The 12,665-nt window shown below is 43.3% G+C and overlaps 1 protein-coding gene across 1 annotated transcript in view; it reads left to right on the forward strand.

The window, feature by feature from the left end:
* cacna2d3a (calcium channel, voltage-dependent, alpha 2/delta subunit 3a) overlaps window positions 1-12,665 on the forward strand; it is a gene marked incomplete at both ends in the record, with an annotated part of 220,647 nt that overhangs the window by 87,298 nt on the left and 120,684 nt on the right. The window contains 2 exons of the mRNA XM_080764041.1: window positions 5,896-5,985; window positions 7,067-7,180. Of these exons, the coding sequence (XP_080620167.1) occupies window positions 5,896-5,985; window positions 7,067-7,180 (204 nt within the window). The remainder of the gene's footprint in view (window positions 1-5,895; window positions 5,986-7,066; window positions 7,181-12,665) is intronic.

The raw sequence follows: 12,665 nt of genomic DNA on the forward strand, positions 1-12,665 counted from the left end.
ACCAGGTTGCAGTGTTTGTGTTCATTTGTGTCTAGCGTGCTTTCAACACACATGGGCAGTTTGATGTGTGTCTGTTTTGAATGAGTCCTGGGCTGTGTCGTTGGAATAGTCCGCACCAGTTTGCACCAGTTAAGGCTGGCCCCCGAATGTCCGGAGGTTCGCAGGTTCATGTTGACATTCGGATCTCAATCTCGAAATTTTCATTCATTCATTCATTCATTCATTCATGCATTAATTCATTTGCGAGGCTATTAACTGCACATTGCCAACCATTTGGTTTAGAAAGGATACGGAAATGGTCTGCGTGTGACTGTGTGCTCGTATGTATGTTAGCATGCAAAGAACCAGATACAGGTGGGATCTAAACCGGATCTGTGCACAGAACAGTAAATAATAACCAGGGTTTCCACATTTCCTGCTGAAAGCCTGCCTGGTGCAGCAAGCTAGGCCTAGCACTGGTGTGAACTCTAGTATGGACCAAACGGATCGAACACTGGGGCTGGGTCTTGGTTGCACCACAGTTTGGCTCACTGCAGGGGAGAATGCAATCGAACCCAAATACAGGAAGTGAAACTAAAAAAATCAATGTGTAATGATAATGGTAGTTTAATTAAAATTATATTTTATAATTGGGTCTAACTAAAAATGTCAAATGTTTTAGATGACTTACATTAATTTAACATTGCACATAATGTACTGATTTTACAGATGATAACTTTGAAATCCATAAGTTATTACCATATTCTTACATTGCATACATTGTTTTGATTTTGTCTACAAAACCTATGACGAAATGTTTCGATGACTACTTTTTTCACTGAGGAAAACGAAATAAAAACGAAATAAAAACTATGGTACAATGACTAAAACTATGACTAAATATAATATTATAATGAGAGATAGTGAGGACCAGTTATATGAAGATAGGTTGAAAGTGAAGTTGCCTTTTCATAGCCTGCTTATTTTAATGAATGGCTTGGATCAATGGAACTAACTAGTATACTCTCACAATGACAACTCATTTTGCAAGGGGTTAAAGAATCTGGAATTAACTGCACAATATAATTATGAATGAACACATGCACGCGCATGCACGCACGCACACACACGAACGTACGCACACACGCTCACACACACGCACAAGCAAACGCACACGCATATATGCACACGTTCATAAGCACAAATCCATGCATTTGGTACAAAACACAATCAGACGGATCCGAGACTAATAGAGGTTTGGCAAGAGCTGGGACATTGAATTCCAAAGAGTCCATGAGGTGTCAGAGAGCATGCAGAGACTGGGAATTAAGAAAAATAAAAATAAATGGACACTTCACAAAAGGGTAGTGTGCTATTCCACAAGCACACGTGCGTGCACACACACACACACACACACACACACACACACACACACACACACACACACACGCACACACACACACACACACGCACACACACACACACACACCGCCTGTCATTCTGCCTGACTACACCCAAATTACTTTTTACCGATTCTGCTCCTCTTTCTAGAGAGAGAGAGAGATGCAGAAAATAGGTTGGATTTGAACCCCGACCTTAATCGTATGATCTCTACCCCCCCCCCCCCCCCCCCCCCGCCGCAAAATTAAATGACCTGTCTTCTACTAGTGGACAAGCATAATGAACAGAACACTATTTCTGAATGATTGAGACCTTTGTAAAAGAACCGCTTCTGTAAAATGAAAGAAGACATACAGATATAACACAGCACAGTGTGATTTTATAGAGGTATGTATCTAAAGAGCACAAAGTATGTTTCTGAACGTGCCAAGTATCGCGAGACTATCCATCGTTTCCTGTCTGGCAACCAAATATCGCGATACCTCCGAGACAGAAACGATACCTGCCACTGTTTTGTTTAGATGCCTCGATAAAATGATGTGTTCATTGAAAAGCAAGGGATTATAAATCAACCTGCGATGTGTCTTCTTTTATATTCTTGAATCTATTATATGACAAAGGTCGCAATCGTTCATAAATAGTGTTTGTTCGAGAGCTGGTCCAGCTGGCTCCATTCACTGCTATGTATTTCATCCACCTTCTGGTGCGAGATTTGCCCCTGTGAACGGCATGGCGCATCCCCAGCGTCCAGTCACGTGAATCACGTCCCTTCCTTTCAGCATGTTCCTTGAGTGGATCCAGGAAAGGTTGAAGAGCACTGCTGTAGAGTGACACATTCACTGATGTGTGTTTTCCCTCAATCCTCTTAATCACAGCCAGCTCTGAGCTCAATACTCATTTACTTTTTTACCTGGCTGGCTCCTGCACTTAAAACTCTCTGCGTTCATTTAACTGTCAGTGTACAATTACTCTGTGTGCATGCAATAAACACACACACACACGCACGTGCACGCATGCACGCACACACGCGCACACACAAATGGGGATTGTCGGCCTGAAGCAGTTATTTGTCTGATTACAACAGGCATCTGAGGAGGATAAACAGCGGAGCAATCAGGTCCCGGAAGGTGAGATCCACGGTCTGCTCGGCCCCCATGTGAACTGATTAATTCACAGTTCACACACAGAGCGGGTTTTAAATTAACATGGGGGGGCATAGAGAGAGAGAGAGAGAGAGAGAGAGAGAGAGAGAGAGAGAGAGAGATGTATTTAAGGGTATTTAAATGAATAGTAGCTGTTCGTTGCATCATGTGTTCCAATGGATTGTTCCAATGTTTGGCGTGTGTAATGCAGGGCAGCGTGAGGTTGGAGGACAGGGCTGCATGGCGCTAGGTTCCGTGAGGCTGTCCGTGCGTTGTGGCGTTATGAGGAGGCACTCGAAGCGAGCAGCTGTCTTGCTCTATGCTAAGGAAGTATACAGATAGACAGCGACCGGTCCTTTTAGTAATGATAATAGTGGAAATAGCAGATCTACAAGCTGTAGATGCAATGTGACACTCAATCTCTCTCTCTCTCTCTCTCTCTCTCTCTCTCTCTCTCCACAGTCCACACACACACACATGCACCCACGCACACATGCACACAAAAGGTCGCCAAAGGTAATGTTTTGCAGTTCTCCTGTATACAACATTTACCTGGCTGCAGCCAATTAACCTTTTTATCCACAGGAGAAGCAGATTGTGTTTATCAGTGTGCAGGGAGCCATGCTCAGCGCTCCTGAAGGTTGTGGTTTTACATAGGAATCTGAAACAACACCTTTTGAAACTAGCAGTTCTGCATGCATCTGCATGTGAGCAGAGTGTGTTCCCATGTGATCCAGAGACTGGAATGTTCTGGTCATCATGATTTGAGTCTTGGCCTCAGGTTTTTATTAATTAACTCTATTTTTTTCTTTCTTTTTTCTTTGCACATTTAAAAACAACACATTTAACCACTCCCCCTTGAAAACATTTCTATTTCTATTCTCGTCTATATTATTGGGTTGGTTGTGCAGGTTCGATTTAGAAAACCCTGTGGGGATTATAAAGTTAATCTCACCTCATTTAACAACAAAAATACAAATAAAAAAGCAAACGTAACACCATTTGGCAACAATACATAATAAAACAATGGATACACAGTATGAATGAAAAAGAAAAATGTATAACAAAGTATGTGCAGTGTGGGTGTAAGAGTGGAAGACATTATGTGAAATGTTGGCTTCACCAGATGAGTTCCAAGCTTCTATTTTCCATTATTTAGTAGAGTAGACTTTGATGAGATCACAATATAGCTGTCCCAACTGCACTGAGGATTTCCAAAGTGAAAGAAATTGAATAATGGAAATAACTATAATTTATGTCACCCCTAAATCAAAATGTAGCTCAACAAAGATAACAGACAAATGGATTGCAACGATGCCGTGCGTGTACTGTTGTTTTTGCCTGCCTGTGTGGCACAGGCACTTGCGCGCGCGTCTCCTCCAGGCTATTGTGAATAATGAGACAAGCAAAAGAGACCTGTTGGGTCTCTGACAACATTAAACTCCATTAATTGCCTGAGAGAGAATCTATTCTGTGTGGGAGGCAGACGCACGCACGCACGCACAACACACTCTATCTCTCTCCCCCTTGAGTTTGACCGTCGGCTCGCTCCTCTGTCGATGGCGCCTCTCTCTCTCTCTCTCTCTCTCTCTCCCTCCCTCCTCTAAAACAAACACACCCACATGCACATCACAGCAGAGGAAATGGTCTCCAGTTATGGGATGTGGAAGGAAGGGGATGTTTAATATAAAAGACAGTGACATCTCTGTCCAACATAATGCAGCAGTTAGTTGTAAATAATGACCTGAGGTCGTGCATAAAGAGCCCATTAGTCTGCTAGATGGTCCTATCTTGACATTCTCATGTGCAATGCCTTATTTTCACGAATAGTAAGCCTGCAGTTTCTATTAGCTTGAATTCGCCATTGATGATGTCACTGGTGGACGGGTTTCTGAACTGCCCACAGCCCTCCTATGAGACACAGACTGAGTAGAAACAAATTGTAGTATTTTATCATGGACATTAGTGAAGACCAATTATATGAAAGCAGGTTGAAAAGTTGTGAAGTGGTCCTTTATAATGTATGTTTTGTAATAATAATCAAGATCTACAAAGTAACTAGTAACTAAAAGTAATTATATAGCAAAAGTACCATAGTTGCCTCTGAGATGTTGTGGAGTAGAAGTAAAAGTATTGGAAAAACTTGAGTACCATAACATTGTACTTAAGTATAGCTACAGTACTTGAGTAAAAAGTACTTAGTTACTTACTTTACACCGCACGGGTACAGAGCCAAATGTCAACTAGGTATCGAGGGGGTAAATGTCTGAAGAATACTCGTCAGAACATTGCGGGTCACCAGCATGCCCTTTGAATGTTTGTCCTCAATATGCATGACAGCTTCACCACAACATCGCTAGCACAATTTCACTGAACAAGGTTGTGAGTTAATGTTTGACCTTTTTAAACCCATCTGACCGAAATATCAAACGCTGACGCATGGATATTGTGTTGTGTACCGTCAAGTAACCATGAGGCCATGAGGACGCAAGTAAAGTCAAAACGTTATGAGACAAAGTTGCTCACTACTGTAAACCAGTCCTTACACCTCTGTGACTCAGAGTATCCTTACTGTAAACCAGTCCTTACACCTCTGTGACTCAGAGTATCCTTACTGTAAACCAGTCCTTACACCTCTGTGACTCAGAGTATCCTTACTGTAAACCAGTCCTTACACCTCTGTGACTCAGAGTATCCTTACTGTAAACCAGTCCTTACACCTCTGTGACTCAGAGTATCCTTACTGTAAACCAGTCCTTACACCTCTGTGACTCAGAGTATCCAATAGAAACCAAATGGGCCCGGCGTATACACTCTCAGAGTTGTGGGGGTTCTTTGAAAATAAATACATAATAACCAGTAAGACGCCCTGAGGGCAAGAAGCGACAGGTCTGCCTGGGTGATGGCAGACTGCTGGGTGAGCGCTGGTGCTTTGGCATGGGGGTCAGTTCAACATACTGTATGGAATGAATTCTGTACTGGCCATATATGGAGCGTGTGTGTACAGGGTTCGATGTCAGAACAGATCAGCTCCATATATGTAGATCTAAGGGTTGCTGGCCGGCTCCATATGCAGATCTAGGTGATGATCCAGTCTTCTCCATGTATGGCTATCCAGGGTTTGATGAGGTCATTGTCGTGATCTTCATATATGGAGACGGCCATATATGGAGCGTGTCACGAGGCGTGATGGACTGACGGACATATATTGTGGTGTGACGTGTCACGAGGCGAGATGTCACGAGGCGTAATGTTTGCTCAAGTTAGGGAAAAAGACCTGGTACTTAAGACATGCAAAATACAGCCCTTTGTCTTCAATGTTCCTCTCTCTCATAGCCTGTTTCTGATGTGTTTCTCTTCCCCATGCATGCAGCATTTCAGAAAGCACCTGGATAAGCTGTTTGCTAAAGGTATCGGCATGTTGGACCTCGCTCTGACAGAGGCCTTCAATCTCCTCAACGACGTGAGTGAAAAGTGCACGCACGCACTCACGCACGCACGCACTCACGCACGCACGCACGCACGCACGCACGCACGCACGCACCTCCCCGCTGGTACAACATTAAATAAAAACAGAGTTATTAATTAATTGCTAGATTAACAGAATCATGTTCAAGCTGAGTAAACAGAGTGGATGACTCCCTTCACCACTTTACTCATTCTATAACAAGAACACAGACACGCACACGCACATACTCACGCATGCACGTATGCACGCACACACAGAGTGTTGTACACTTGTACTTCTCCAGCAGAACAAAGGAATATAAATGTCCCCATTGTGGTTAATGACTCCTCTTAGTGATGCCGGCCGGTGTATTAATGTACTGTGTGTGTGTGTGTGTGTGTGTGTGTGTGGGGGGGGGGGGGGGGGGGTGCGCGCGTGTGACATGCCTGTTGTATCATGAAAACACATGCCATGACTTTGCAGATGTAACTTTAATGCACCTCGGTGTAGCTCAGCCGTAAATGTGTGTGTGAATGGGTGAAAGTATTGCACTATCTATGTAAAGGCGCTATATAAATTAAACTACCAGTGCTATTATAAATTTACCATTTAGCTTCTCTTGTGTGGAAGTAAAGCATGTAATGAAATGGAATATAGTCTTAATGCACTCATCATAAACCCTGCTACGCCTGCACACCATGCTGTCTCTGTTTTAGTCTTAGACCTTTGAATAACATTTTATTTAGTTTTTGTCATATTTTCAGTCTGAAATGTTTTAGTTTTGTCGTCTAAATTTCATGAGATTTTATTTGACAAAATCTACAGCTGAATGCCGAAATAGCAGATCTCTGATCTGTTGAGTTCTACTCTTTTCCACTAGTCCCTCCTTTACATTTTAGTGTATTTTTTATTTGTTGACGAAATTGTCAATATAATTTAGTCTTGGTTTTAGTCATCGTAGCTTAGTTTTTATTTAGTTTACGTCTGTGAAAAATGCTAGTCGGCAAACATTTTTCTTTCTCTCTCTCTCTCTCTCTCTCTCTCTCTCTCTCTCTCTCTCTCTCTCTCTCTCTCTCTCTCTCTCTCTCTCTCTCAGTACAACCAGACAGGGAGGGGCAGTGTGTGCAGCCAGGCCATCATGCTGGTGACAGATGGAGCGGTCGACACCTACGATACCGTGTTCGCCAAATACAACTGGCCTGAGAGGAAGGTAGGACCGCACGCATACACACACAGGTTCATATTTCTATACTGTACTTATACATCAACATTTTAAGACCGCAATTTTATGAATGTCGAGCCTAAAGACGTAAAATAGCAGATCTCCAAGTTCACAGGCTTGTGAGCTTTGTAGATTTTTGGATGCACGACCCAAGTGCGCAGCTAAATATGAGTCAGGCATAATCTCTAGCTCTAATCCCCGAACCAAAACTTCTAAATGCCTAATCCTGAACCTTCTTCCAATTGTATACACATCTTTAAAAATATGTTTTAACCAAGAAAATGCTTTTAAAAATGATATTATTCTTGTTGGAATACGCATGCACATACACAGTGATGCACGCGTGCACACACACACACACACACACACACACACACACACACACACACACACGTACAGTGTCAATGCTCTGGTTTGTATTATGCTGCTGTTGCGTTCCAGCCAGTGTTCTACTGGAATCTGACGGTGAGGCGATGCCAAACGTCTGCTGTACCCCCCCCCCCCCCCCCCCCCCATAAGCATCCAATCATCTTTGTTCTTGGTGCGCTCATAGACAATGACGGACTTAACCCATTGAAACCGTGAAACCAGCAGTGTCATTTTAGTTTGGAGATAAACTTTTAGTTTTCAGAAAACTAGTTTGTTGTTTTCGAGCAGAAACCTCTCATCTCTTTCTTTCGTTAAAAACAAGATTGCCCTACCAGATCATAATACAGCGTCACACGAAACCATCAAAAGTAGCAGATCTGCAGGCCAAGCGACGCATTTTGAGCTTGTGGATCAGCTACTTTTTTTTTTTTTACGATTAGGTTTTGGCGTTTGTGCCTTTCTTGATAGCCACAGTGAAGACAGACAGGAAAGAGGGAGAGAGTAATGGCCGATTCATAGTCCTATTTTAGAGCCGAATAAAAGTCGGTTCGGCGCTGTAGAGCCTACAATTTGACGTCATTTGAGGTTCGGGGGGGGGGGGGGGTACCGTCCTAAAGTCGACTCTTGGTGCTACTGAAATTTTCTGACGAGCCGAAATCATTTCGGCATTACAGCGCCGAAACAGCGGTAAAATAGGAGTATGAATCGGCCCTAAGAAGGAGAGAGACACGCAGCAAAGGTCGAACGGGACACCCGAACACACAACGCATTGTCAGGCTTGAGCCCACATGTAGCATGCGCCTGGACCACTAGGCCAGCGGCGCCCCTGGATCTGCTACTTTTGATGCTTTGGAATTTCTATCCTGAAACACCCAACAGAGACGATTATTTTGTTGAAGCAGCGAGTGTCGGGTCTTTATGGGTTAAAAGACTAAGATCCTTTTGGGAAACCCGGCAGGCCTTTTTGCCGAAGCCTCAGCGCTTACTGGAAAATGGGCCTGTTGAGCATTATCTCCAGTCTGTAGAGAAAAATAATGAACTACTATTCAACCCCACACACACACACACACACACACACACACACACACACTGAGGCTTCACTCACACCTGCACAACAGATTGTTGTATAGCTGATGCATGAGACTTGTTGACTGATGCAAGCTCGCAATTAATTTCCAATGGGAGTCAAATGGTTTGACACAACATTTTTGTTGTATGAGGGGGAGGGGGGCAGTCGAAACACAGCCGAAAGCCGTACAACACAAATGTTGTGTCAAACCCATAGACTTACCCTTTGTTTACATATACCATGCAACAATGTTGTATGCTAGATGTGAAGGTGTGAGTGAAGCCACACACACACACACACACAGAGGGTTAAAAAACAGAAGGCAGTAGAAAGAGAGAGAGAGAGCAGTGAAAAAAATGTTTGCGGCAGAAGAAGGCTTCGTTAGTTAGATCAGGGTTTCTCAAAGTGGGTGCCGTGATGAAAGTCCAGGGGTGCCGCAGAATACTTTTATGATATTTGGATCAGAAATAGCCGATCTACTAGCTCACAACGCATCGCTGGAGTTCAAGTGAGTCAATATGTCCTGTTTTCAAATTTCAATATGTTCTATTTTCAATAATAATGAAAACGGATATTCTCTCAAGTTTTCCCCGTGACATACTTTATCTAGAGAAGATTTTAACTAGCATTATTAGTATTATTATATTTGAGAGGGGGCAGGATAAATTTACATCAAAGTCCAGGGGGCAATCACATCACTTTTCTGAGCCTAATTATTCAGACGACTCCAGACCACAGAAAATTCACTGAATTTTCAAAGTTCCGATTTTTTGGGCTTTAATTGAGATTTTTTTTAATAAAAAATAATCTCATTTGAAACGGTGGATAAAATGAGCGAGCAGCTTACTCGCTGTGATGGAGTGGTGACAGTACCGATGGTCCGTCTCTGTTTTTTAGACCGGGAACAAAACTATCAGCAAAACTGGAAGAGAAATGTTGATGAAAAAAACGCCTGGTTTGTTTCCACTAGTAGTTTAATCCATATTGTGTACCATACTGCTAGCATTCCCGCCACCTTCTATCCTCTTATTCTTATTTGAATGTTATTCAGCCTTTCTTGCTGAGGAAAAAAAGCCCTGGATCTGGAGAAAAATAAAATAACCTGTATTGCTCCAGGGATAGCAACAGCACAATCACAAGATGGGTACAAGCAGACAACCCAGCCAAGCAACTGTCGCACTCCATATGGGTACAGCATGGCTCCAAACAGCCATGTCCCGAAGGGGCCATGCACTCATCCAGTGGCATTCAAACTATTGGCACACCGATGGGCAAGTCAAAATCTTAAGGCACAACTTTATTCCTATGGAAAATGGCCAATCTACAAGCCCACAATGCTGTCACGATGCGACGACATATGTGCTGTCCTCTTGCACTGTACATCTGCCGTCTTTGAAAGTGTGAGCTTGTAGATCGTCTCTTTTTAGTGAAGTCATTTGGTGTAGAAAGGAAAAAAGAGTGGACCTGTCCTACACCCACACTATTTTCTTTTTTCTCAGGGTATATACATGAGTGTAAAGAAAGTACTGCCATTCATAACTTATATTGTAGCCAAAATGCTCCACTAGTAAATATAGAAGCATAGTGAGCATAGCATCTATGGATGGTATAATTTACATTTTCTCCTACTCGCCCTGCGTGTTCAGATAAAGCCAGCCAATCACTAAGATCCCTTCACGCTCTGAGTGTATTTTAATAGCTTGTTTAAAGTTCACTTCTTTCAACTTCTCTCTCTCCGAGTGTGCTGCAGAGAAAAGTCTATTAAATTCTGGCATGGGTGCAGTTTCACACCACCTGCTCGCTCACCTCCCATAGATAATGAATTACGAGTATAGGCACCGTCTAATAGACTTTTTTTATCTTGTCTTGTTTTTCTGGGTCTTAAAACTAAGTATTATCTTTGGTGCGTTAGTCTGCTGTACAGTCTGGCACCAACATTTTGCTGTGAGTGACAAATGTTCCCGTACAGTAACTGACAATATGTGAGAGACAAATAAAACTTTCTTGATACTTGATGCAGCTTAACCCATTAAAACTGGGAAAGCATCTGTCATGTTGGATTCCAGATGCCATTGCACCATAAGATTTTCAGAAAACTCAAAAATAGCAAAGACTCACGCCTTAGCTTTATAGCGACCTGATGGCAGACTCATGCCATGCTTCAGCATTCTGACGGCTGTCGGGTGGAAAGTGTACCTTAGCCTGGTGGTGCTGCTATTGATACAGCGGTAGGCCCCTTTGCCCTCCCTCAGCCGTTGTGAAGGGGTGAACAGTGACTTGTGACTTGGTTGTGAAGGGGTGAACAGTGACTTGTGACTTGGTTGTGAAGGGGTGAACAGTGACTTGTGACTTGGTTGTGAAGGGGTGAACAGTGACTTGGTTGTGAAGGGGTGAACAGTGACTTGTGACTTGGTTGTGAAGGGGTGAACAGTGACTTGTGACTTGGTTGTGAAGGGGTGAACAGTGACTTGTGACTTGGTTGTGAAGGGGTGAACAGTGACTTGGTTGTGAAGGGGTGAACAGTGACTTGTGACTTGGTTGTGAAGGGGTGAACAGTGACTTGTGACTTGGTTGTGAAGGGGTGAACAGTGACTTGTGACTTGGTTGTGAAGGGGTGAACAGTGACTTGTGACTTGGTTGTGAAGGGGTGAACAGTGACTTGTGACTTGGTTGTGAAGGGGTGAACAGTGACTTGTGACTTGGTTGTGAAGGGGTGAACAGTGACTTGTGACTTGGTTGTGAAGGGGTGAACAGTGACTTGTGACTTGGTTGTGAAGGGGTGAACAGTGACTTGGTTGTGAAGGGGTGAACAGTGACTTGTGACTTGGTTGTGAAGGGGTGAACAGTGACTTGGTTGTGAAGGGGTGAACAGTGACTTGGTTGTGAAGGGGTGAACAGTGACTTGTGACTTGGTTGTGAAGGGGTGAACAGTGACTTGGTTGTGAAGGGGTGAACAGTGACTTGTGACTTGGTTGTGAAGGGGTGAACAGTGACTTGGTTGTGAAGGGGTGAACAGTGACTTGGTTGTGAAGGGGTGAACAGTGACTTGTGACTTGGTTGTGAAGGGGTGAACAGTGACTTGGTTGTGAAGGGGTGAACAGTGACTTGTGACTTGGTTGTGAAGGGGTGAACAGTGACTTGTGACTTGGTTGTGAAGGGGTGAACAGTGACTTGTGACTTGGTTGTGAAGGGGTGAACAGTGACTTGGTTGTGAAGGGGTGAACAGTGACTTGGTTGTGAAGGGGTGAACAGTGACTTGTGACTTGGTTGTGAAGGGGTGAACAGTGACTTGTGACTTGGTTGTGAAGGGGTGAACAGTGACTTGTGACTTGGTTGTGAAGGGGTGAACAGTGACTTGTGACTTGGTTGTGAAGGGGTGAACAGTGACTTGTGACTTGGTTGGTTGTTGTCCTTTGATTTTGGTGCGGGCGTACCTGATCATGTCCACATAAACACGTGAATATCTCATCTCAAATATATATATATTTTTTCCACACGTGCATGAGTGTGCATGTCATTTTAATGGTGCTGGCAGTGCTGCTGTTGCAGAGAATGTGATGATGGAATATTGATGCCCAAAGGGTTTCTGGGTGGGGTGCAGATTGTGGGATTAATGGGTCGCGGTGATGCATTATGTTCTTTGCATGTGAAAGCGTGTGAAAGCTGCTCAGTGTCCATTAGAGTTGGGCTGCACAATTCACATTAACTGCCAGGTATTAAGTAATTATTGAATCACTTTTAGGGCTGCACGATATGGACAAAATGTCATATCTCTGTATTTATGTCAAATATTGTGATATTACTGTTAAAATGTCATATTCTATATTTTAAGTAGGGTTGTCCCGATCCGATCACGTGATCGGAAATCGGGGCCAATCACGTCATCAGGATATCCCTAGTATCAATATTATATCCATATCATGATATTAGACTGGATATTGTCTGTGATTTTGGATATTGTACTATTGTGATATGGCATAAGTTCTATGAAAATACAAATATCGGATCGGGAAAAATCGGTATCGGCAGATACTC

The sequence above is a fragment of the Protomyctophum bolini genome (genome assembly GCF_963924005.1).
Source record: "Protomyctophum bolini genome assembly, chromosome: 5".
Lineage (NCBI taxonomy): Eukaryota > Metazoa > Chordata > Actinopteri > Myctophiformes > Myctophidae > Protomyctophum > Protomyctophum bolini.